General features: G+C 46.6%; 1 protein-coding gene across 3 annotated transcripts in view; it reads right to left on the minus strand.

Moving 5' to 3' along the window:
- Nucleotides 1–297: 297 nt before the first annotated feature.
- The window catches only part of CTHRC1 (collagen triple helix repeat containing 1), a 94830-nt gene continuing 72310 nt past the window's right edge, over nt 298–22817 (minus strand). For 2 of the 3 annotated variants that reach the window (XM_075316222.1, XM_075316219.1), the window contains exons 2-4: nt 18705–18926; nt 3093–3309; nt 298–694 (exon numbers count right to left, since the gene is read on the minus strand). In XM_075316222.1, the coding sequence (XP_075172337.1) occupies nt 552–694; nt 3093–3309; nt 18705–18926 (582 nt within the window). In that variant the 3' untranslated portion in view covers nt 298–551. Of the gene's footprint in view, nt 695–3092; nt 3310–18704; nt 18927–19817; nt 19889–22817 lie in introns of those variants that run through there. The other variant, XM_075316221.1, reaches the window with a different exon arrangement.

The raw sequence follows: 22817 nt of genomic DNA on the forward strand, positions 1-22817 counted from the left end.
CGTCGCTAAAGTGTGACGGTACCCTAACTCTTGCAGCAGACTGTCTTCAGATTACATTACAGAAACCTGCTGACAGAGGCCCTTTAAGTTTTTCTTAAAGTTTTGACAGATTCAATTTGAAAAACATGCAGGTGTGTGTGAACATACCCTTAGATGGATCTCAATAAAACCAGTATGCAATGCGTGAAGTATAATACCCAATATGTGTAGGGTGTGACACATATCCCTCCTCTTACAATTCATCTTATGAATTTTATCTTTTATTAAAAACAAAACTTGTAAGAAAAAAAAAATCCGACCATAAATGATTACAAGATATAAAAATTCCATACTGACATTCTAATTACCAAGAGCTGAAAACGTAAAATTGTCCTGCAATTTCCCGGAAGGCAGCTCAGACAATGGTTTATTATTAGTAAGTAGCACCGTATCATAGTATTCATACAGTACATAGAAAACCCCTCCCCAATGGTCGTCTTTAGCGGTAAGAATTCCTAATAATTCCATTTTCAAAATTCTAACAGGAAATGTGTTTATTTTTTTTCCCATTTTTATTTGGGTAGCTCTTCAATAATGATCCGTGACACAGAGTTCCATCCGGTCGAGGCGTCTCCTCTGGGGTAGTCCGAACATGTGCCCACCCAGACTGCGACATCAACCAGTCCAGAGCTGATCCCCTCACACAGTCCTTCCACTAGAAAGAAAAAAGATAAAATAAATAAAAAGGCAAAAATAAAAGAGTAGAAAAAAGAACTTGTAAAATAAATAAACAATAAAGGCAAAAGTAAAAGAGTACAAAAAAAAGAACTTGTAAAATAAATCAAAAAGAAATAAAGGCAAAAGTAAGAGTAGAAAAAAAGAACTTGCAAAATAAATCAAAAAGAAATAAAGGCAAAAATAAAAGAGTAGAAAAAAAGATTTTGTAAAAACAAAGAAATAAAAGCAAAAATTAAAGTAGAAAAAAGAATTTGTAAAATAAATAAAAAAGAAATAAAAGCAAAAATAAAAGATTAGAAAAAAGAACTTGGAAAATAAATAAAAAAGAAATAAAGTAAAAAATTAAAAGTTGAAAACAAATTTGTAAAAAACTTTTTGTTTTATGTGATTTTTTTCGTCATTCATTGGTAAATATTAAAAATACACAAATCAGAAACAGCGAACACAAATCAAGAAAGCAACAATGAGATATATGAACACTTGAATGGGTCATCTAAAAAAAGGATTTGCATTTTTGCATTAAAACAAAAACGCCTGTGTCTGGTATTGTAATTTCATCCCATTTAAAGAATATGGACAACTGCTTGTGTATATTTTTTCTTTTTACTTAAAGAAGCATCAAAGTTTTCAGCAACCAGCAAAGTGTAGAAAAACAAGGAGCTTGTAAAAGCCAAATAGTTCAAAATTCTAGATGAATTCCAACTTTAAAAATAATTTTTAATTAAAATTGCTCATTTTGCCTTTCTACCCAGTTAATTCTTCTTTTTCCTTTAGGTTCATGTCATTATGAGATTAAAACAGACTAGCTGAATCCTTCTACACTTTATGAAAAACAGGCGTTTTCTTTTCCCTGCATGAGTCATCATTAGACTACAAATCTATATAACTGAAAACACTTTGTAGGTCTGTTGATGACTCATGTAGGGAAAATAGAATATATGTTTCTACATAGAGTTTAGAAGGTTTCAAATAGTCTGTTTTTAATCTTGTCATAGATCTAATAAGAAACTGAAGAATTTACTGGGTAGAAAGGCAAAATGAGCAATTGTAAGTATATAGTGCTATGTAATATGATGACTACAATATATACTGCTCAAAAAATAAAGGGAACACTTAAACAAGGATGTTGTATTTTGGTATTCCCTTTATTTTTTTGAGCAGTATATTAAGAGGATACAAACTTTGATTGAAGTGCTTCTTTAAAGCCATGCATTTGGGTTAAGATTATTTTTAAAGTTGGAAATCATTTAAAATTTTGCATTGTTTGGATTTTACAACCTATTTGTTTCTCTACACATTGCTGGCTGCAGAAGGAGTTAACTGAAAATCTGTGAGTGAGCTGATTCAGATGGGAATGTTTCTAACTCTTTTGTTTTCTACTGAACTCCTCTCAGATTGTTTATGATCACATTAAAGTTCAGCTCCTCGTTGATGTAGTTTGTAATTACAAATAATATGAGTGGAGCTTGGAAAAAGACATAAAAGTAAAAAAAAAATCCCTCCAGAATGAGCTCACTGATCGATTCTTAGTGAGAGGAGTGCTCTTATCTGCTTTGTCCAGGAGCATACATGTGCTCTTGAAGATTGACCATTTGGTTCTGCGGTATGGTCATTCTCTGGCCGCCAACTGAGCAGTCTCCCATGCTGCTGGTGGAGAGAGGTAGATTTGCCTCTGTAGCATGAGATAGGCACAGGGACTCTAAGGGGTACTTTGCACGTTGAGACATCGCTACTGCGATCTCGTCAAAGTCAAATCGAACGACGGTGCCGGTAACGACGTCGTAACGTGTAAAGCCTAGAAGCACCGATAAACCATCGCAAAAGCATCGAAAATCGGTGATCTGTGTAGTGTCGGTCATTTCCATAATTTCGCTGCAGCGACAGGAACGATGTTGTTCCTTGTTCCTGCGGCAGCACACATCGCTGTGTATGAAGCGGCAGGAGCGAGGAACATCGCCTTACCTGCGTCCCGCCTGCAACGAGGAAGGAAGGAGGTGGGCGGGATGTTTACGTCCCACTCATGTCCGCCCCTCCGCTTCTATTGGCCGCCTGCCGTGTGACGCCGCACGACCCGCCCCCTTAGGAAGGAGGCGGTTCGCCGGCCAGAGCGACATCGCAGGGTAGGTAAGTGTGTGTGAAGCTGCCGTAGCGATAATGTTTGCTACGGCAGCTATCACAAGATATCACATATGCGACGAGGGCGGGTACTATTGCGCCCGACATCGCTACAATCGGCTAGCGATGTCACAGCGTGCAAAGTACCCCTAAAGCTGGCGGCATCCAATGATCCAGTAATTTTCAAAGCAGCAAACTTAGTGATTTTACACTTGGCTCTATTACTGAGCTCTCTTCATCCAGACCTCATTTGATTGTACCTGTGGAGGTGCGGTGAATGTTTATTGTAGAGTTGAGTTCTGCGCTGCCTTGATCCAGATAGATAATGGCCTCGATGGGTAGAGGACCAGCACACTCGGCTCCATTAAAGGTGAAGTACCAGCGCTGGCAGCAGGCAGTCTTACACTTAAGACGCAAAGAGCCGCTGAAGACAACCCTCAAGGCGCTGTGAGAGCGCATCTTGGTGAACGTACATTCCTAGGAGGCAGAAAACAGGGAAGAGTTAAAATCTTTAAGTCTCAAATATTACAGTCCAGAAATGGGGTTAGTAAAAAAAAATCAGATTTAAAGGGAATGTCAACTCTTGTGACAAATCCAAGATAGCAAATAAGTGCACTTCAGTGTGACATAAAACATCTCTGGTGATTTTCTTACTAAGATTATGTGTTGTGCATTTCTGTTATTTCTCCAAAAATCTTTGGGTGTTACCAGCTTGGGGGGCAGTGTGTCCGTACAAAGCCTGACATTGTCCAATCAATGTTGACTAAGTAGGGATACACCCTTTTGGAAATTGGTAACACCCAGTTGTTAATGTAATTGTTTTTTTGTTTTGTTTGTTTTTTTAAACAGCCTTATCAGGAGAGCGGACCTGCATCATTGTTAATGGCATTATGTTAATAGACAAAAAGATTCAAATTCGATTTATTTCCTTTTTCCAGCACTTGCTGACTTTACCACTACGGAGCAACATGAAACCCTTCATGGGTCTGAATAATGGTTAAATTGGTGCTAATAAAACGTTTAATGCAGGAAGGAGATAAAAGAACATATTAATGAGAATAACGAGTCTAATTACAGCTCTAAGTTCTCAGTAGAATTTAGAACTTTTCATTCTATCATAAAGAGGACCTGTCACAAGGTCAAGAGTGGACAGTTTTTGGTCTTATTTTATTCTCGATGCCCCCCCCTAAGTATTCGTGACTTTTGTAATCTATCATAGAGTTACAGATATAATATGGTTCATTTCGTAAGGTTTTCTAGTGGGGGGCTTCGAGGGGTGTACTTGGCTGCTTTGCATAACTACTTGGTGAGCCATGCCCCCTTGTAAAAAGGGTAACAAGTAGCACTAAATAAAAAGGCCAAAAAAAAAAGAATAAATAACAGGAATTAAATAACAGCAAAACTAAAGAAGCTCTGGAGAGAGACAAAAGCGCGCACAAAATAGGGCAATACGTCTGGTAAAAGAAAAGTATAAGTGATGATAGTGTTCACCTGAAGGTGTTGGAAAACTGCAAAAGTGGAAACAATCAAGTTTAGGTGGGCTGCGCTGCAGGAATGAAGAGCCTTGAGATTCCAAATGTTTTTTTCTTAATGCCAAAGCATTTTTGCACCAGACCGTCTCCTCTCAATATATAAAAAACAAGTATAAGTATGTTTTTTATACCTTGAAAAAGGCACTTGTCTGGTGCAGAAACATGTTGACATTAATAAAAGATTTGAAATCCCAAGTGTGAGCGAAATACTCTGCTTCTATGCCCTTGGGACTCCAAATTATTAAGATTTGTTTTACAAGCGCTTGGAGAAATCAATACAGCACACAGCATCTATGGTGTACTGAACGTTACTGCTTTACTACATCATGTGACCAGCTTATATAGTACCTCACACAAAGAAATTACCATGCACCTATAAGAACCACAGGGGTGGCTGCAGAAATGTGAAACTTCCCCGCCCATTAGTGTTATCTGAACCCTATGACATCATTCAGTTATAAGACAAGATGGTTTCTATACAATACAAAATGGCTTGTATTCTTTCACACAAGGCTCTTCATTTCCATAGTGTAGCCCACCTAAATCTAACAGTTTACATTTTTATGAAAAACTCAAAACGTTTGACCTCGTGACAGGCCCTCTTTAAGCTGGCCATACACATTAGATATCTGCTGGCACTCCTGTGTGTATATCTGTATAGCAACTTTCTTTTCCGACATACACCAGAGTGTTCGGCTTGATCAAGAGTTCCTGTGTTCTCCATAAGAGCAGGCATCTCTGGCAGCTGCTTTTTTCTCAGCCAAACGGCTTGGCCATTAAAATTCCAACAATCAGGATACCCTTACAGACATTAGATGGTTGGTAATCAGTGGGGTTCAACCAACTTTTATATAATGTGTACTGGGCCTTTGGAGAGAAGAGATTGCTGGTTCTATGTTCTGTAGTTTAACTGATCAATTGCTTGGCCAATAGTTCAGCTGTCAGTTGTTTCTCCTGATTCCTCCATATGTAAGAGTGATCAACAATGGCTACTGCGTTCCTACCCTTGAAGACACCAATCGTATCATTATGTTGTTTTGTGTTGTATTGTAATGTGAATATGGCTTGCATATTTTGTAAATATTTTGTTGGCCAAAGTTTGAGTGACCCCCTGACTTAGTTTTGTTGTGCACGTTGCATATCCCCACGCTGGACTGAGAGATTCTCAGCAGCAAGAGGGGCCTACACCTTTCGCCCAGGACATTGATCAACCAGTCATGGACTGTGCCCCAATGCACCCATGCTCTTTGCCTCAATATCCCCTAGGACTTTGGGGTACTTTGCACGCTGCGACATCGCTAGCATAGGCTAGCGATGCCGAGCACGATAGCACCCGCCCCCGTCGCACATGCAATATCTTGTGATAGCTGCCGTAGTGAACATTATTGCTACGGCAGCTTCACATGCACTTACCTGCCCTGCGACGTCGCTCTGGCCGGCGACCCGCCTGCTTCCTAAGGGGGCGGGTCGTGCGGCGTCACAGCGACGTCACACGGCAGGCGGCCAATAGAAGCGGAGGGGCGAAGATGAGCGGGACGTAAACATCCCGCCCACCTCCTTCCTTCCGCATAGCCGGTGGAGGCAGGTAAGGAGATGTTCCTCGCTCCTGCGGCTTCACACACAGCGATGTGTGCTGCCGCAGTAACGAGGAACAACATCGTATCTCCTATTGGTGCGACATGAAAATGTCCGACGCTACACAGATCACCGATTTACGACGCTTTTGCGATTGTTTATCGGCGCATCTAGGCTTTACACGTTGCAACGTCGTTACCGGCGCCGGATGTGCGTCACTTTCGTTTTGACCCCCGACGATATCGCAGTAGCGATGTCGCAACGTGCAAATGTGACGCCCTGGGCAAGCCAGGGGTCACAGGTAAGGACACCACCACACCCTACACCCCGGTTAGGTACACCTAAGCTAGACCAGAAATCCTTGTTACCTTCCCCGGGGGCTGATGTCCACACCAGGGGGTGGAGCCAGGCGGTTGGTCTCCACCCACCAAGGAGTTCACAGTCCTGGAGGAAGGAAAACACAGGCAGATTAGTGTTGGAGGAGAAAGTGAGAGGAGTTGAGTGGTAGAGGAGCAAGTGAAAAGAGGAAAGTGACAGTTTGAAAGCCTGAAGTTGGTCCGGGTGTGTGCCCCGGACTGAGACAGCAAGGTTAGCAGACGGCGGTGACCGTCTGCAGTGGAGGCTGATTGGAGGTTGCTGAAAGGACCGTGGACGGGTGGTGGCCCGGCGGTACCGGACCGGTATACAAAGAGAAGCCAGCACCATTGGCAGGGGCCTTTCGGATCCCGGCAAGGCTAGGAGTCGCCGTGAATTTGCCAAATCCGTCAGTGAAGGGGACCTCCGGGTCTCCAAACAACTAAGTCCCGATTGAAGGCAACAGTCCAACCGTATGAGAGAGACACCGCCACCGCCAAGGCACCAGTTTCTCAGGGCCAGCGCCTGCGGGCAAAGAGGGGCTCCTCCGGCCCATATCCAAGTCGGGGAGTGGGTTACCGGTGGGAATCCATCGCTACCAACATCACACAAGGTGCAGGGAAAGAGACAGTCACCGTTAACTACCGGGGAAAAGCAACAGCAGCCGTCCGTGGGAACCGTCTTTCCAGCCGTGTGTTTTACCGAGAACTGTGTCAACATCTCAGGCTGAGTGAGTACCACCGTGCCGTACGGCACAGCACTGCCCCCGCGACCCTGCACCTCACCAGGCCCCGCACGCGGCCTGCCATCCACCCCTACCCCATCACCGGGCCCCGGGACAACCAACCCCCTACCCACGGAGGGAAGAAATAACAACAAAGCTGCTCCCGGTCACCGCTCCCGGGATCCCCATACAGAGCAGCGGTGGTGTCCACACAATCACCACAACCGTGGGTGGCGTCACGGACAATACCCCCAAAACCCAAACCACCCCTTTTCACTCATGGGCGAGGAACGCCGCTCGAGTCCCCGGGATCCGGCCCATCGCTCGAGCCACCGAGCAGCAGAGGCCGCAGCAGCAGCGGCAGCCGGACCCGAGCAGTGGGAGAGCGCGGCGTCCCCTCCTCCGCCCGCGACAACTTGGCGTCACAAACAGGATCTTACCGCTCTGCCGTCTGGTAGAGGTGCGCCTTGTTACCGCCAGAGGTGTCCGGCCGGAAAATTTCAGAAGCCGCCATCTTTGGCGCGTAGAGTTCCCGCTCGAGCGTCTCCTCGAGTAGTGGAGGCGCGAAGGCCAAAACCCCGCCCCGATAGAGGAGGGGCCGGAAAGAGGCTAAGGGGGACGAAATGGCGTCTGGCCGCATGTAGCTCGCGGCTGTACAGACAGGGACGCCGGAACCCCACGATCCGCTGACCCTTGCAAAGAATGTCCGCTCCACCTAGCTATGCGGAGGCTACCGAGCCGGTGCCCGGGACAGCGGCATGGCTGAGGGCCCGAACGGCAGGGATCTGCCAACACTACCGGAGCCAGATCTGTAGGCTGATGGAGCAGTGGACCGCAGAGGTGGAGGAGGTAGCTGCAGTTGCACGGGTGTATGGAATGGAGGCCATGATGGAGGAGCTGGTGAGTGACCCACGCCCCTGTGTCCCCGAGGGACCGGCCGTTGCGGCTGAGGGACCCGGTCTACCCCTGGCCCCCATGCCGCCTCCGTCCTCCTTGCCCGTGCACTGCGCTGCACCTGGCCCGTCGGGTGTACACCCCTTTGTAACAGTGGCCGAGAGAGTAGCGAGCCTGGAAGCTGCGGCAGCTGGCGGCAACCCGCCTGGCGCAGGGGCGGACGATAGGGATTCCGCGCCTGACACCGAGCCCGTTTCAGAAGAAGATGAAGGAGTCGTCGCTCTGCATGACATGGAGGCCACTTACATCCCCCGGAGTGGGAACAACGGGTATCGGGCGGCCCTTCCTCGCCGCGCTTGCTATGCTCTGGAGGGGCTGGTGCCCGTGTTCTTCCACCCAGAGTCGGGTGGGGAGGACGAAAGTGCACAGTAAGGGCAGCGGAGTGCCGTTGCACCGTCCCCGTTGGGACCACCTGTGTGTTTTCAAAGTTTAGAAAAGTTTTTGAAAGTGATGAAAATGATTACCGAAGCCTCATCTGATTAACATGCTACTGTGATTGAACCGGCCGTTGCCGGCACCGTGTCCCTGTGGGGACCGTCTAAAAGTTGCGTAAGGGACTCCTTACGGACAAGCCCGTGAACTTGCAGGGCAACCACAAACGTTAGTGGCTTGTAAATAATGTTGTTGTTATGGCTCCACCGTTGCCGCCTCCAGAGAGGCAGATTGGAGGGAGGGCCCGCAGTGGAGCAGGCTGGGGCCCAGCCACCACAGGAACCGGTGGCTACCCTCTGGGGGTTCCAGGGGCTCCCCATGGATGTGGGTCCCCTGGAAAGGACAGATCCCGCTCGGGTAACTTGGTGCAGGACTGGGGTCAAGGGGTGCTGCCTGTTTCTTAGGGGCAGCATCAGGGCCAGGTTACTTGGGTGGGAGAGAGCGGAAGCCGTAACCGTTTAAAACCGTTTTTGCAACGTTTAAGAAAAGTGCCTCCCGTTGTGGGATGATGTTATTCTACTTGTATGTGTTTTTTATCTTTTTCAGAAAAATAAAACCGGTGTTGGACGGGCAGCCCGCGGATGGTCTGCATTTTGCTAAGGGGGAATGTGACGCCCTGGGCAAGCCAGGGGTCACAGGTAAGGACACCACCACACCCTACACCCCGGTTAGGTACACCTAAGCTAGACCAGAAATCCTTGTTGCCTTCCCCAGGGGCTGATGTCCACACCAGGGGGTGGAGCCAGGCGGTTGGTCTCCACCCACCAAGGAGTTCACAGTCCTGGAGGAAGAAAACACAGGCAGATTAGTGTTGGAGGAGGAAGTGAGAGGAGTTGAGTGGTAGAGGAGCAAGTGAAAAGAGGAAAGTGACAGTTTGAAAGCCTGAAGTTGGTCCGGGTGTGTGCCCCGGACTGAGACAGCAAGGTTAGCAGACGGCGGTGACCGTCTGCAGTGGAGGCTGATCGGAGGTTGCTGAAAGGACCGTGGACAGGTGGTGGCCCGGCGGTACCGGACCGGTATACAAAGAGAAGCCAGCACCATTGGCAGGGGCCTTTCGGATCCCGGCAAGGCTAGGAGTCGCCGTGAATTTGCCAAATCCGTCAGTGAAGGGGACCTCCGGGTCTCCAAACAACTAAGTCCCGATTGAAGGCAACAGTCCAACCGTATGAGAGAGACACCGCCACCGCCAAGGCACCAGTTTCTCAGGGCCAGCGCCTGCGGGCAAAGAGGGGCTCTTCCGGCCCATATCCAAGTCGGGGATTGGGTTACCGGTGGGAATCCATCGCTACCAACATCACACAAGGTGCAGGGAAAGAGACAGTCACCGTTAACTACCGGGGAAAAGCAACAGCAGCCGTCCGTGGGAACCGTCTTTCCAGCCGTGTGTTTTACCGAGAACTGTGTCAACGTCTCAGGCTGAGTGAGTACCACCGTGCCGTACGGCACAGCGCTGCCCCCGCGACCCTGCACCTCACCAGGCCCCGCACCCGGCCTGCCATCCACCCCTACCCCATCACCGGGCCCCGGGACAACCAACCCCCTACCCACGGAGGGAAGAAATAACAACAAAGCTGCTCCCTGTCACCGCTCCCGGGATCCCCATACAGAGCAGTGGTGGTGTCCACACAATCACCACAACCGTGGGTGGCGTCACGGACAATATCCCCAAAACCCAAACCACCCCTTTTCACTCACGGGCGAGGAACGCCGCTCGAGTCCCCGGGATCCGTCCCATCGCTCGAGCCACCGAGCAGCAGAGGCCGCAGCAGCAGCGGCAGCCGGACCCGAGCAGTGGGAGAGCGCGGCATCCCCTCCTCCGCCCGCGACACAAAGTACCCCTTTGTCCCAAAGCCCCCATGGACTGTGCTTTAATGCCCTATAGACTTTGTCCCAAGCCCCTGATGGATTCTGACCCACGCCATCCTGGACATCACCCCTCAGGGACTCTGCCCGCGATTTGTGAGGGCCGTGTGTTGTGTTGCGTTGGCCTATGGGCCCCCCAGTAACAGGACTTTTACACTTAGTTCCAGGGTCCCAACCCAGTGGGATTAGAGTCAGGCCAACCCAAAAGAGGAAGATGTTATTCAGCTCCTGGAACAGCGACTATTGTTATTTATATTTTGTATGATGTGGTTTGTGTGTCGAGGACGACCATGGGTAAAGAGCAGAGGAATGTAAGAATAGTGGACAATGGCTATCACATTTCTTCCCCTGAAGACACCAATTGCGTCAGTGTGCTGTGTTATACTGTAATGTGAATAATGTCTTGCATCTTTTGTAAATATTGTTTCATGTAAGTTGTATTGCATTGTGATATAGAGTGTAATAATGTGGGTGTAGGAATGTAATGTTGATGGTGTAATGTATAGTATTTATATGAGGATGTTTAGTAAGGAAGTTGCTGGACTTCAGGGCCAGAAGTAAAGTGTTGGGACTAGCCCACCCTAGGAGGCGTCGGCTAAAAGGGAAAGTGACAGCTTATCCTAGAAGAGTCAGTGAAGGCCCATGTAGAGGCAGTGGGTCGTGAAGGTTGCATACAGCTTGTGGTTTATGGCAATGGACGAAAGAGACAGAATGCAAGATAGTGTGAGCTTCAACTGTGGCCGGAGACACAGGGTGTGGACAGCATTGTAACTAGAGACCGATCCTCGAATATAGTGGCCCCAGACAATAGGAACCAGAGGACAGAACACTAGCAACCGGGCCTATTAAACTGTCAAGATACTGAATGACTTCGTACAGGTGCAGGACTCTAGTGGTCAGACCCATTGACCGTCAAGGTACCAGATTAACCTCAACTGCCCAACCGAGAAGTTTACCAATAGACATCCGGGAGTGCAAAGCTCTACTTCGGCAATTATAGGACCCTAAATAGCGTGGACATGGGGCTGCCGAAAAGGAAGGTGAACATCACAATGTGTGCTGTAACACTGGACTGGGTTGTGCTGAGACTCACCAGCTCAGATATATCTTATGCAGCCCAGAGGGAAATTGAACTGTGTCTGTTAATGATGAGTAAAACTGTAATGTGATGGAAGATATGTGCCCGCTATTTGGAACATAAAGTTGTAAAAGAAAATGAACCGTACAGTAAAGAGTTGTGGTTTAAAGAGAACTGTTGGTCGCCTTGTGAGTGTGAGTCATCACCCGGGCCTGGCCAGCTGACAACTGTGGCAGTATGGGGCCTACATGGGTTCCCAGCCCACAGAGCAAACTAACACAAACCCATCCAGGACCAGGTATTTTATGTAGCGTGCTTGGGCGTTCAGAGTCAATTCTTCCTTCGCCCTCGACTATCGGTCCGCGGAGTCTGCACATACATAGGGGCATTTTTGCGTTCCCTATTTGAGTCACTGCAAGACTTCTCTGGTGATGTCTTATCTCTAAGAGAACAAAAGGATCAGCAGTCCGAAATCATACATGCTGGAACCTTATCTCCCTGGACATTATTAGACTGGGAAGACAAAGGATGCAACTACTCACATTATAAACTGTTAGACAAGTCCACTAATATTGGCAAATTGAGCTGACATTAGTCTTATGTATATGGAGGCCTTAAAGGGTACTCTCATCTCCAAGATATTATCCCAATATTTAGTAAGTGCAATAGTAATAATATTTGCAAATACCTTCAATTAGAAAGGAAGTATATAGTTCTCCTGATTAGCTATGTCTCTTACTTCATGTACAGGGTATTACAGGAGCTTAGGTATCTATGGTTACAACCAATCATATATTGGCAGTTAGTTGCTAGTGGTCATAACCATGGACACTTAAGCTACTGTAATACCCTGCACATGAGGTAAGCGATATAGCTAATCAGGAGAACTTAACTACATTTCTAGTTGGAGGTATTTGCTAATATTGTTATTATTCCAAATACTACATATTGGGATAGGATTTTGGAGATGTGAATATACCCTTGAAGGCCTTAATCACTTCCTAAATCAACTTATGGTACCCCACAAAATAGGCTTCAGCATCCTAACTATAACTCTCCTTGGTTGTCTAATTATACCCTACTGGCCTAGTGGCAGCAGTCAAATCAGAATTATTGCGGTTTTACTAATTCCATGTCAAGGCCTACTACAAAGTTTAAGCAAGGCCGTCTTTCAACCAGCTCCTTTCAACTAAGATTTAGTACATTGTCCATGAACTATAGTCACTAGAGATGGATGAACCCTCAAATGTTCGGGTTCTGGGTAGACTTAAAAAAAAGTCCGGTTTGAGACTTGACCCGAACTAGACCCCGAACCCTGATCCCCATATAAGTCTATGGGGACCCAAACTTAAGTAAAATAAAATGGTGGTAATAAGAGCTATGGGGCTGAAAAAGTAAGAAAATGGGGAGCAAAACAGGACAATTATACCTTATGAGTTTCTGTGCGACTGTCACACTGTTTCCGGATCCACTCATTAAATCTTATGAATATTCACCGCTTTCTCCACCCACCCTCTGTGACAGTGTCTGTGGTTGGTTGCCCTCACACCAGCTGTCTGGGTCCCCAAAATGGAGTGTAAAAAAATATAAATAATTGGAAAAAATGGCGTAGGGTCCCCCATAGTTTGATACCCAGTACAGGTAAAGCAGACATCTGGAGGCTGCAGCTCCCAGCTGTGTGCTTTATCTTGGCTCTGTATCAAAATATGAGGAACCTCACACAGCGCTTTTTTTAAATTATTTAAATAAATAATTAAAAAAAACAAACAAAAAAAAACACGGTGTGGGGTTCTCTTTAATTTTGATACTCAGCCAAGATAAAGAAGACAGCTGGTTGCTGGTATTCTCAGGCTGGGGAGGACCTTGGTTATTGGGCACTCTCCAGTCTAAAAATTGCAGCCAGCAGCCACCCCAAAATTGGCACATTTATTAGATGCACTAATCCTGGCACTTATCCTGTTCATCCCGATTGCCCTGGAGTAGTGGGTAATATAAAGAGTTAATGACAGCTGTGATTTGTCAAAAAATCACAGCTGCCACTGAATTGGAGAAAAATGTTCTGAACCAGTGGCACGTTGGCGCCCTCTTCCTTTGGCCCCCACATGCCCGTCCAGGCTCATTTCATTAACGAAACCCCCCAGCCGGCAGAAACATCTGTTGGACATTGCTTTTGGTGTTTTGCTTTTGTTGAGGCTTACAAACCGTAGGATGTCTACATTGGCCACTTTTATTTTTTTTGGGTTTTGGGAGGAAATTAAATCTACTAATGTGTAATAAATATGCAGAATTTAAAATGTAGATTATTCCAAGGGATCCCCTGAAAAATATTTAAAACTGGAAATCTCCATCCAAAGAAAGCATAACCGGTGGCCATATGATGGGTCATTAGTTATGTGACAATGCCATTATGTGAAATTGAAGATGACATTTTAGCCTGTGGCAACTATTGCAGTCTCATCATGAGTCATGGACAATAATTACTACATTTAGTATAGGATACATAAAGGAAGGCAGACAAATAATTATATTATTCCAGGATTATATATTTTAGCAGGGTTGTCCCAGTATTTTAGCATCTCAATTAAACTTTGGGAGTTCACATGAGTTTTTAGAATAATCCGGTACTGGTCACTAACGCTTCGTCATTCTCGTGAAATCTAATTAAAAGATAATATGATTAGTGGTTTTATTTGCCCTGTACTGTACAATGACTGTATTTTTTATTCCTATACTGTGATATTGCTGTTTTCATATCATCCCGGTTCTCTGATATCATTGTATAATGTGCATGTAAAAGGGGCAATGAATAATAAGAAAAAGGCATTTAAAAAGCTAAAACAAGAAGGCAGCGAGGAAGCATTAAAAATATATAGAGAAAAAAATAAAATGTGTAAAAAACAAATAAATTTAGCAAAAGTAGAAACTGAGAGACTCATTGCTAAGGAAAGCAAAGCAAATCCCAAACTATTCTTTAATTATATAAACAGAAAAAAGATTAAAATTGATGGTGTTGGCCCTTTAAAGAATAATGAGGGTAAAATCATAGAAAGCGATGTGGGAAAAGCAAATGTTTTAAATACTTTTTTCTCAACTGTGTTCACACAGGAAAAGCATATGCCAGGGGAAATGCAGAGTGATCATGTAAATGCCCCATTAAGTATGACCTGCCTAACCCAGGAAGAAGTGCAGAACCGACTTAGTAACATTAAAATTGACAAATCACCAGGCTCTGATGGCATTCACCCTCAGGTATTAAGGGAGTTAAGTAATGTGATAGACAGGCCTCTATTCCTTTTATTTAAAGACTCTATAGAAACTGGGTCTGTTCCACTGGATTGGCGGCTAGCAAATGTGGTACCAATATTCAAAAAAGGGTGCAAAAGGGAACCTGGAAACTATAGGCCGGTAAGCTTAACATCTGTTGTGGGTAAAATGTTTGAAGGGTTTTTAAGGGATACTATTATGGAATGTCTCAATGTTAATAACTGTTTAACTCCATATCAACATGGATTTATGAAGGATCGCTCCTGTCAAACTAACCTGATCAGCTTCTATGAGGATGTAAGCTCTCACATGGACCGAGGAGAATCATTGGATGTCATTTATCTCGACTTCGGTAAAGCATTTGACACTGTCCCACATAAAAGACTACTAAGTAAAATGAGAAAGCTTGGGCTCGGGGAAAATGTGTGTAGATGGGTAGATAGCTGGCTTAGTGGTAGAAAACAAAGAGTGGTTATTAATGGTGCATACTCAGATTGGGCCAGGGTTACTAGTGGGGTGCCACAGGGGTCTGTATTGGGCCCCCTACTATTTAATATATTTATTAATGATCTGGAGGATGGTTTACAGAGTAAAATATCAGTATTTGCAGATGATACAAAATTATGTAAGGTAGTTAACACAAAGGAGGACAGTTTGCAACTACAGATGGATTTGAGTAAATTGGAGAATTGGGCTGAAAAATGGCAAATGAGGTTTAACACAGATAAGTGTAAGGTTATGCACATGGGAAGGAGAAACAGATGCTACGATTACTTACTAAATGGGAAACTGCTGGGGAAATCAGACATGGAAAAAGACTTAGGCATCTTAGTGAATAAGAATCTAAATTGGAGTGCCCAGTGTCAGGCAGCAGCCACCAAAGCAAATAGGGTGATGGGATGCATTAGAAGAGGTCTGGGGGCACGAGATGAAAACATCATTCTCCCTCTGTACAAATCACTAGTCAGACCACACTTGGAGTATTGTGTGCAATTTTGGGCGCCGGTGCTGAAGAAAGACATTACTGAACTTGAAAGGGTTCAGAGGCGGGCTACTAAAATAATAAATGGAATGGGTGCATTACAATACACGGAAAGGTTATCAAAATTAGGTCTATTTACTCTAGAAAAGAGAAGACTTAGGGGAGACCTAATAAATATGTACAAATATATCAGAGGGCCATATAGAGATCTCTCCCATGATCTGTTTGTACCAAGGACTATGACAAGAACAAGGGGGCATTCTTTTCGATTGGAGGAAAGAAAATTCCTACATCAGCATAGAAGAGGGTTATTCACGGTAAGAGCAGTGAGGCTCTGGAACTCTCTTCCTGAGGAAGTAGTGATGGCCAACTCACTGAATGAATTTAAGAGAGGAATGGATGCATTTCTTGTTAGCAAAAGTATAGAAGGTTATAAATAGCATAATCTTACAGGTGGATAGAAGAGCGACCTAGATTATTAGAGGAATGGGGGGGCTGCAATACCAAGACAGGTTATTAAACTTGGGGTTAGTTAGTTAGGAAAAACAAAGGCTTAGGGGGATCTAATCACAATGTATAAATATATGAGGGGACAGTACAGAGACCTTTCCAAAGATCTCTTTACACCTAGGCCTGCGACTGGAACACGGGGGCATCCGCTAAGTCTTGAGGAAAGAATGTTTAATCATAATCACAGATGAGGATTCTTTACTGTACGAGCAGTGAGACTATGGAGCTCTCTGCCGTATGATGTTGTAATGAGTGATTCACTACTAACATTTAAGCAGAGCCTGGATGCCTTTCTTGAAAAATTTAATATTACCAGTTATGTATATTAGATTTTATGACAGGGTGTTGATCCAGGGAACTAGTCTGATTGCCGGATGTGGAGTCAGGAAGGAATTTTTTTCCCCATTGGAGCTTATTTGACACATTGGGGGTTTTTTTGCCTTCCTCTGGATCAACATGTTAGGCTACAGGTTGAACTAGATAGACTTAGAGTCTCCCTTCAACCTTAAAAACTATGAAACTATGAAACTATGTACTGAAAAGGTCCCGCATACAATTTTAATGAAAGTTCACCAAACCTAATTATTTGGAAGGGAAAGGGCAACTATCTTATGTGTATGGGGACTCCTAACTGTTGAGGGACAGAAGTATCAGGGGTTGAAATTTAGTCACTTGATCTTTTTAGTCTGTGAGCAGATAAACTGTTGCAGGATTATTATAGCAGTGGCTTACTCAATGACTGTGTATATTATCTCTGTACTGTGACATCAATGTTATTATCTGTGCATTATGACATCACTGTTTATTGTCCCTGTACAGTGACATCACTGTGTATTACCCGTGTACTGTGACATCACTGTGCATATTACCCCTGTATTGTGACATCACTGTGTGTATTATCTCTGTACTGTGACATCACTCTGTGTATTAATTCTGTACTGTGACATCTCCGTGTTTATTATCCCTGTACTGTGACATCACTGTGTTTCTTGTCTGTACTGTGACATCAAGGTGTTTATTATCCCTGTATTGTGACATCACTGTGTGTATTACCCCTGTACTGTGACATCAAGGTGTTTATTACCCCTGTATTGTGACATCACTGTGTGTATTATCTCTGTACTGTGACATCACTGTGTGTATTATCCCTGTACTGTGACATCAAGGTGTTTATTACCCCTGTATTGTGACATCACTGTGTGTATTATCTCTGTACTGTGACATCACTGTGTGTATTACGCCTGTATTGTGACATCACTGTGTGTATTATCTCTGTACTGTGACATCACTGTGCGTATTACCCCTGTATTGTGACATCACTGTGTGTATTATCTCTGTACTGTGACATCACTCTGTGTATTAATTCTGTACTGTGACATCACTGTGTGCATTATCTATGTACTGTGACTTCTCTGTGTTTATTATCCCTGTATTGTGACATCACTATGTGTATTATCCCTGTAGTGTGACATCTCTGTGTGTATTACCCCTATATTGGACATCACTGTGTGTGTTACCTTTGTACAGTGACATCACTGTGTGTATTATATCTGTACTGTGACATCACTGTGTGTATTATCCCTGTACTGTGACATCACTGTGTGTATTACCCCTGTACTGTGACATCACTGTGTGTATTATCCCTGTACTGTGACATCACTGTGTGTATTATCCCTGTACTGTGACATCACTGTGTGTATTATCCCTGTGCTGTGACATCACTCTGTGTATTACCCCTGTACTGTGACATCACTGTTTGTATTATCCCTGTTTTGTGACATCACTGTGTGTATTATCCCTGTATTGTGACATCACTGTGTGTATTATCCCTGTAATGTGACATCACTGTGTGTGTTATATCTGTACTGTGACATCACTGTGTGTATTATCCCTGTAATGTGACATCACTGTGTGTATTATCCCTGTGCTGTGACATCACTGTGTGTATTATCCCTGTAATGTGACATCACTGTGTGTATTATCCCTGTAGTGTGACATCACTGTGTGTATTATCCCTGTATTGTGACATCACTGTGTGTATTACCCCTGTACTGTGACATCACTGTGTGTATTATGCCTGTAATGTGACATCACTGTGTGTATTATTTTTGGACTGTGACATCTCAGTGTTTATTATCCCTGTATTGTGACATCACTGTGTGTATTATCCCTGTAATGTGACATCACTGTGTGTATTATACCTGTAGTGTGACATCACTGTGTGTATTATCCCTGTATTGTGACATCACTGTGTGTATTACTCCTGTACTGTGACATCACTGTGTGTATTATGCCTGTAGTGTGACATCACTGTGTGTATTATCCCTGTGTTGTGACATCACTGTGTGTATTACCCCTGTGTTGTGACATCACTGTGTGTATTACCCCTGTACTGTGACATCACTGTGTGTATTATCCCTGTAGTGTGACATCACTGTGTGTATTACCCCTGTCCTGTGACATCACTGTGTGTGTATTATGCCTGTAATGTGACATCACTGTGTGTATTATTTTTGGACTGTGACATCTCAGTGTTTATTATCCCTGGGGCGTCACTGATTGTATAATGTATTACATAGTGTTACATCATGAATTACCACTTACTGCTATTTTCCCCAGATCAATGCCGTAATTCAGGGCGCTCCAGGCACATTGCTTGAAGTTTGGAGACCAGGCCTCGTCTATACTCTCTCTCATACATTCTCCCTTTTCTCCTCTGCTCCCATCACGTCCGGGAATTCCTGGTGTTCCTGGGATGCCGTTCACCCCTGGAGTCCCGTCTCGGCCAGGAGGACCCATGCTGCCCTGCATACATAAGCCATTATACTGCAAAAGAATAAAAAAATTAGATTAACCATACGGTATTATATAATAATGTTGGGGAGGCTCGGTCACAGTGCAAGCATGTTCCTTGTACTTGGGGAAAACAAGGAATGATGATAGCGGTTAGGCTAAAATCTAATGTGCACCTTCAGCTTTAGTAGTCAAGCCGGTGGTTAAAATAGTTATCTGCACACTCAATGGAAAGTCATATAAAGTGGAAAGATGTTTTTCATTGCTCCTACCCATTAATAAAAATGAAAAATACTGTCATGAGTCTTCATTAGAATATCATACCGTTTTGTGCACACAGGTCTCATACAAAGAGATGTATCTCCATAGTTACAGACTACAAGCAAATCCTATGTAGTCTGATCCGGCATTCATACTCTATTGTATCTCTCCCTATATTCCTCGATAATTCTTTAGATATGTAAGTGGTGGTCTCATCCTCACAGAACCCCTCTTTATTAGCCAGAATATAGGGCGGCTCTTGGAGCTGGCCCTCCTCTAGGAGTGATGACCCCACAATCCATTAGAGCATTCATCATTTCCCCAGTATCAGTGACAACTCTAAAGAGAACCCGTCGGCAGGTCAAAATTAACTAGTTTTTGCTACTGTTTTATACCCACTGCTTTTCTGGGTATTCCTTTTTTTTTTTTGCAAAGTAACGTATTTTTTCACTTTTAAGTCCCCTTCACGTGTACTTGTTTCCAGTACGTGTTTCCCCTTCACGTGTACGTGTTTCCAGTACGTGTTTCTGTGGTGCCCCTGAGGCTTCCGTCGCCACAGGACATTGCACCCCATCCAGCGGTGTGATGCCCCATTCTGGGTGAGGAAAGGAGTGAACACCGGTCCCCTGGTAAATCTACACAACACCCATTGTTGGTACATACTGGGACCAGGGACAGTGGCAGTAACCCTCCCATGCTGCATGCTGGGAGGGGCCGTAAGACCCATCCCTGCTCCTATAGGGTACAGCTTAGCAACTGGGGAGGTGGGAGGAGCCACCAGCGAGCAGTCAAGGAAAGGAAGGTCAGAGTTTCAGTTTACCTCAGAGAGTGAGAGAGTGAGGAGACAGCATGTAGCTGTGAAAGAGAAAGGAGCTCTGTGAGCTCACAGTGTCCGCACAGAGAAAGCAACAGAAGAAAGAGAGAGAGTGGGGAAGGAGGAGGAGGTCTGCAGGAGGCAGACGAGAAGGAGAGAAGGAAAGAGAGCTCCAAGTCAGTCAGGAGCTGAGAAGAAGAAAGAGACGCTTCCTGGTGAAGATCCTGGGACTCAGAGGGTCCAGGTGACACCAAGCAGTGAACAGAAGGGATTCCAGGGCCACGGATAGCTGTAGAGCTGTGGTGGCCTGTTCCACAGGAACATCGGTGGAGGGATCAAGCTGCAACAGGGGACGGTCCCTAGAAACCGGAGGAGTGCAAAATCATCTCCAAACAGTAAAAACCGAGGCCCAGGGAAAGTTATAAACTCCCCGGGCCACAGCCCACAGCAGAACCTCTAGAAAAGGGAGAATCATCTGACAGGTGACCCCCCATCCTGGAGGCTGTAGTGGAGGCCGAGCAGGTTAATCCTAAAAGAGCTAGGCTTAGGAAGACAGCTGAAGACAGAGACACCTTAGAGAGAAGGGTACCGGTATTTACTCCAAGAATCACCCAGAAACGGCGGAGGTCCCTGACAGTGGGTTCCAGTCGTCTGAGGGCACCAGTGTGAACATACCAGGACGTGTGAGTAAAGAACTTGAAACTGCACCCTTGGAGTGGTCTCTGTTATTTTATCTGCTTAGCCGTCCATTACACCATAGACTCTCACGAGCACAAACAGTGTGCCCCGGGGCATGGCTCCACCTGTGGGGAGCAGTACCACCATTGCTGCCATATCATCACCCCGGAGGCCTTACACAGCAGCGGCGGCTTAATAGCCGCATACCACAGGTGGCGTCACGAACACAAACTTTATTCATCACCAAGTCATCAGCCACTTATTTAAACTGACACCCACCAGGGCCACGGAGCCGGGCCCCGCCACCACTGACTACCCCCGGACTAGTCCGGCCCGGCACCGGGTGTCCCATAGCCCTGGGGTGGGCGAGTCAACTTTGGCGTCACGAACAGGATTTCGTGCCCAGGACGGGTACTGTGCGCCTGAAAAGACTGTGTTACTGCGTGCTTCACTGTGAAAACTGCTGCCATTAGTGCTACAGAGAGCGGGAAGAAGGGGGGCGTGCCAGAAGAAAGGGCGCGAAGAGAAGCCCCGCCCCCTTGGTCTTGGCAAAAAGAGTGCGAAGAAGTGCCCGCCATGGAGGGCGGAAGAAGAAGATATGGCGACTAGAAAAGCTGGCCGGCTGGCAGCAAGAGTCTAGATGCCAGACCAGACAAGAGCCAAAATGTACCTCATCGCAAGCGGAGCGGTGCCGGCCGTGATGGGCTGGGCGCCAGTCTGGCGCCAGATGCTAGTGCAGCCTCCGGCCTCGCCTCCGAGAAGGGAAAGGGTGCAGCCGAGTGGCGTGGTCGAGCACCCGAGCAGTGTTCCAGCAAGCGTTCCCCAGGTCGGCAGCATGGCAGAGAGGCTGCAGAAGTGCGCACCAGGGACCGGGAAGATGGATCCTGAGCTGGACCTGCTCCGGGAGGAGATGAAAATCCTGGCCCGGAGGCTGAACAGCATGCAAACGGAGGTGGACCGGCGGAGAGGAAACCCGATGGTGCCGGAGAGCGTGGGCCACAGGATGGAGGCCGCCGAGCAGCGTCCGGGTGAGCTATTTCTAATCCCGACCCGTCCGGACCCATGGCCCTACCAAGCGCCACCGCCGAGTCCCTCCACCGTCCCGCTAGCTTTCCCAGCCAGCCCCGCTGATGGCCGGTGGGGCACCGGAGGCCTGCCGGAAACCCCCGAAGACGGCGCCTGGGGTGGGGTGGACCCCGAACAGTTAGTGGGCCCCCTACCAAGTCCCCCTGTAAGCCTCCTGGGAGCAACATCCCTGGGAGTGAACTGGGACGCAGCGCCCATTGAGAGTGGGAGACTGCAGCAGCCACTGCGCCCCAAGGAGACTCCCCTGGCAAATGAGCTGTCCTGCCGGAAATTGGTAGAGGAGTACCAGCGGGAGCGGGAGGCCCGGGAGGAGAAGCGGAGGGCCGAGGAGGCGTCCAACCTGGCCTCCAAGGAGAAGATTCGAAAGGCCCTCAAGGGATCTCAGGGCCCAGTGAGAAGGGGCCAAGTGATAGACTTCCGGCAGAAAGGCGGCTGGGGCTTTATCAGAGAGCCCGGACTGGGCAAGGATGTTTTTGTGGCCCGACGTGATATAGAGGAGCACCTGCCCAGAGGCCACCCCGAGCGAGATGCCAAGCCTGGTGACACCGTGGAGTACACCCAGCTGATGGGGAGACGTGGCTGGTACGCTCTGAATGTCCACATCCTGCGGGAAGAGGCAGCCCCAGAAGAGCCAGAGTGGCGCCGCCGCTCCCAAGCCAGCAGTCCTGTGCAGGGAAGCCGTGCTGTGCCTGCAAGCAGCCCCCTGCAAACAAGCAGTCCCCTGCAAAAACGCCGTGCTGTGCCTGCAAGCAGCCCCACTCCTACCCAGGCTGTTGCGCCCCGCAGTAGGTCAGTGACCAGCACCAGGGAGACCCAGACAATGATCTCATCGGCATACCTGTTGCCCAGAGCAATGCCGGAGTGGGACCCCCGCATCTATCCTCGTCAGTGAAAAGGAAAAGAAGATGCTGAACTGTAAATAGCCCCTGTCTGCCCCTCATTCTTTGTGAAGATGTCCCTTTTGTGCTGCCCTAATGTGCTTTTCGAAGATGACACCCTTTCCTGCCTTACTGCCCCTTGTGCTTTTTGAAGAAGTCACCCCCCATGTTTATATGTACCGGGCCACGGAACCGGAATGTGGTCCC

Source organism: Anomaloglossus baeobatrachus, chromosome 6 (assembly GCF_048569485.1).
Source record: "Anomaloglossus baeobatrachus isolate aAnoBae1 chromosome 6, aAnoBae1.hap1, whole genome shotgun sequence".
Classification (NCBI taxonomy): domain Eukaryota; kingdom Metazoa; phylum Chordata; class Amphibia; order Anura; family Aromobatidae; genus Anomaloglossus; species Anomaloglossus baeobatrachus.